The following is a 3,560-nucleotide window of genomic DNA, read 5'->3' as shown; positions in this document are numbered from 1 at the left end:
TTCTGAGAGTGATCGAGAATGCGTCTTGAGCTTTGACGACATGAAAGTATATAAGAATTTCGTATATTTATAAGTATATTTATATTTATATTTAAACATCAATTCGTGGCGATTGTAGTAATAATTGCTGGAACGGAATATTCACAAAATCTTTTCACTTTGCATTATAAAAGCTAAAGCTGATTTTCTTTACAACTGATAAAAAAACGAGGAGTTTATGTTGGCGGACAATTTTAAACGACGATATGGGTTGCGAATTTTGTCGCTGGTGTAGTGACCTCGGCCGCTACGATAAGAAAATAACAATCGGATAAGCTTCGGAGATGTAGATATCGATAAGATACGTGTAAATGCGTCTTAAGGCGACCTTATCAAAATCGACTCATTCCTATCCTGGTGGTGGATTTGTGTGGAAGTGAATAATGTGTTATAGTAGAAAATATATCTTTATGAATAATATAAGTTTAGTGCCGTGTTTTCCGAAAAAGTAGTTTTAGTCGTTTCACTGGTGAAAAGGCTTCTGCTAATAAACAGTAGTACATTTCATTGAAAAATGTATGAAAAGCTAAAATAGACGAAATGAGCCTTACGAATGCACAAAATTTTAACGCCAACATCTGCATCAGAGACATCCTGTTATCATCAGAGACATCTGCACTAGGATTTAAAACCTGTAAAACTAGATATTCTTTTATGCCTTGCGCAAATGCGGATGGTTCTTTAAAACTAAAGCTCATGTTTATCGGAGTATCCGCAAAGTGTTGTGGACGGAATCAACGTTGCGCAACATTGTGCTCTGGGCCGCTCGCTACGTGCGACGGCTTTCAGACGCTACCCCGGTACCAAAATCCATGCGACTTTTCGCTAACGGATTGATTAAATGGCGCCCGATTAGACGATCCGATAGAAGCACTTTTCAGGCTTAACGGATTGAGCGAGATACACCGTCGCGGCGACACGATACATGTTGCATACATGTGTACTACATTTCAAGAGCCACCCCTCGCTTTTTTCGGATAGCAATGAGTTCAAACACACTTACGAATCCGTTGTTCAATTTTTTTTATTTCTTTCTTTCTTTGTATGCACCCGCGGGAGAGTGCGAAACGACAAAGAAAAGAAAACACACACACACACACCTGCTCCTCCCCCTCTCTTGGTGTTTTTCGCAAGGTGATCCCGTAGGATCTCGTTATGCGAAGAGGCAAAAACACACACAGCCACGAACGCAGACATGCACACACATACACACACATAGACGCGCGCGCGCACGCACGCACGAACGCACGAGGGAGCTTAAAGGTTCTATACGTTGCCGGTCTCCCCCTCCCGTGTTCTCGTTCTCCGACAAGGCTGATGTGTGCACGTTTGTGCGTGTACCTTTGCCGTCCCTCCTCTCCTTCCTCATCCGTTGACCGTTCGTTGTAAGCTGGAGGATGAGTTCAGCGCTGTTGAAGAAATGAAAGTTAAGAATAAGATTACTCACTCTTTTTTCGTATGGTTTGTGTGTTATCATAACTTACCTTATTGCAAACAAAATCCGGAATGAAGCTCCTCGTTTAGAATATTCCGTATTCGATCACATCCTCGGCGATGCTCGACGCCATCAGTGGATGAAAGCAGGAAAAGAAACAAAGAAAAGCATCAGTCACCATCAGCATCATCCTACTCTCACACTTTTACATCGGTTGATGATTCTTACCTTTTCAATTTCACCAAAACAAACAGCGATGGAACCAAATCCAGCAACAAAATCACACACGATTTCTGGAGCAAACCGACACATCCTCCCCCTCCAATTGTTTGCCACAGACTGACGTGTGTGTGAGCAGCAATGTTCTTGATGCGGTGAGCAACGGTAAAGCACACACAAGAAGAAGCGAGACGGCTATACGAGTAGCGACTTACGCCGCCGCACACACAGCGCGCGTCATAATTTTATGCGCGAAAATCTTAAAATTTAAGTTATTCATGACAAATTGTATCCACATTTTCATACTCTGACGAACTTTTACGAAAGATATGTAAAAACTTCATGTAGTGCAATAAAATTTAGTGCAATATATTTAGCAGAACATAACATTTTGATATTTATTTGTAAATTCAGATCCTAGGAGCTACTACTTTTATAACAATAAGTGTAGAAACACAAATTTTGTCTGAGTCCAGAACAGCAACAGGGAAGATGACGTACCCTGAGTGTGGAGATGTGTGTGTGTGTGTGTGTGTGTGTGTGTGTGTGTGTGTGTGTGTGTGTGTGTGTGTGTGTGTGTGTGTGTGTGTGTGTGTGTGTGTGTGTGTGTGTGTGTGTGTGTGTGTGTGTGTGTGTGTGTGTGTGTGTGTGTGTGTGTGTGTGTGTGTGTGTGTGTGTGTGTGTGTGTGTGTGTGTGTGTGTGTGTGTGTGTGTGTGTGTGTGTGTGTGTGTGTGTGTGTGTGTGTGTGTGTGTGTGTGTGTGTGTGTGTGTGTGTGTGTGTGTGTGTGTGTGTGTGTGTGTGTGTGTGTGTGTGTGTGTGTGTGTGTGTGTGTGTGTGTGTGTGTGTGTGTGTGTGTGTGTGTGTGTGTGTGTGTGTGTGTGTGTGTGTGTGTGTGTGTGTGTGTGTGTGTGTGTGTGTGTGTGTGTGTGTGTGTGTGTGTGTGTGTGTGTGTGTGTGTGTGTGTGTGTGTGTGTGTGTGTGTGTGTGTTCACACACACTTCTCTGCAGGCCATCAGCGTTAACAGGTGCAAGCGCGAGCGTTAGGGACTAGCGACCGTATCGGTGTTTATATGTAAAGTTTTAATGCGTTCTTAAACCGTTATTGTAATATAGTGTTTTAAGTATTTTATCCTGGTGTTCGTACTTATTTATTTATGCGTTAAAGAACATAAAACAAAGCCTCGGGATTTTCCACGAAATTTTAAAGATGTTTTACCGGTGTCATATTATAACTCAAAAAAAGCCTGGAGCGCCTTATTTTCAAGCAATGGTTTAATGAAGAATTTATCCCATCCGTAAGACAATTAACTGCGGAACGAGACTTGACACCTTCAGCATTTTTACTGCTTGATAATTGCACTGCGCACTATGACTGTTAGGATAACCTTACTAATGAAGACGGAATGCTAAACGTGATATATTTACCACCAAACGTTACATCCGAGTGCCAACGAATGGATCAGTCAGTAATCAAGCCGTTCAAACCAGGTATATAAAAAATGATGATGCATCTCGTGTATTGGAAAATGATCCCGAATCAGATGACGATGAAATTGAAAATGATGTGGCAGACGATGTAAGATCGCTTATTTCTTCCATTGAAACCGTTATAGTTACAAATCGAGGAAAAATTTATCTGTTGCTTCAAGACGAATATTTCGACGAAGATCTACCGCCATCAGATTGTAGTGTTTGGCTTAACGAAGATATCATTTCTTACGTTATAAATAAATCTTCAAATACTACGGAAGAAGAGTGGTTGGACGAAACTGCTGATATTGAAGATAACGAAAGTGAAAATCGACAAAAAGATAAAGAAAACGAAGGTGAAAACGCTTCTGTAACACTATAGCAATTGATTTTAA

General features: G+C 41.4%; 1 protein-coding gene across 1 annotated transcript; it reads left to right on the top strand.

Moving 5' to 3' along the window:
- The first annotated feature begins 579 nt into the window (after positions 1-579).
- Positions 580-3,074, top strand: LOC120893751. Its single transcript, XM_040295829.1, has 2 exons — positions 580-737; positions 2,939-3,074. The coding sequence occupies exons 1-2, from the start codon at positions 580-582 to the stop codon at positions 3,072-3,074; spliced, it is 294 nt and encodes a 97-aa protein (XP_040151763.1).
- The last annotated feature ends 486 nt before the right edge of the window (positions 3,075-3,560 follow it).

The sequence above is a fragment of the Anopheles arabiensis genome, chromosome 2 (genome assembly GCF_016920715.1).
Source record: "Anopheles arabiensis isolate DONGOLA chromosome 2, AaraD3, whole genome shotgun sequence".
NCBI classification, from domain to species: Eukaryota; Metazoa; Arthropoda; class Insecta; order Diptera; family Culicidae; genus Anopheles; species Anopheles arabiensis.
Note: the sequence above shows the minus strand (reverse complement) of the source record. Positions and strands in the feature narration are given on the sequence as shown.

Bases quoted from the DNA above. Each gene is read 5' to 3' on its own strand.
- LOC120893751 (XM_040295829.1), top strand. From the start codon at position 580: ATGAGCCTTACGAATGCACAAAATTTTAACGCCAACATCTGCATCAGA. The intron at 738-2,938 runs GTTTATCGGAGT...ACTCAAAAAAAG, and splicing joins TCTTTAAAACTAAAGCTCAT to CCTGGAGCGCCTTATTTTCA.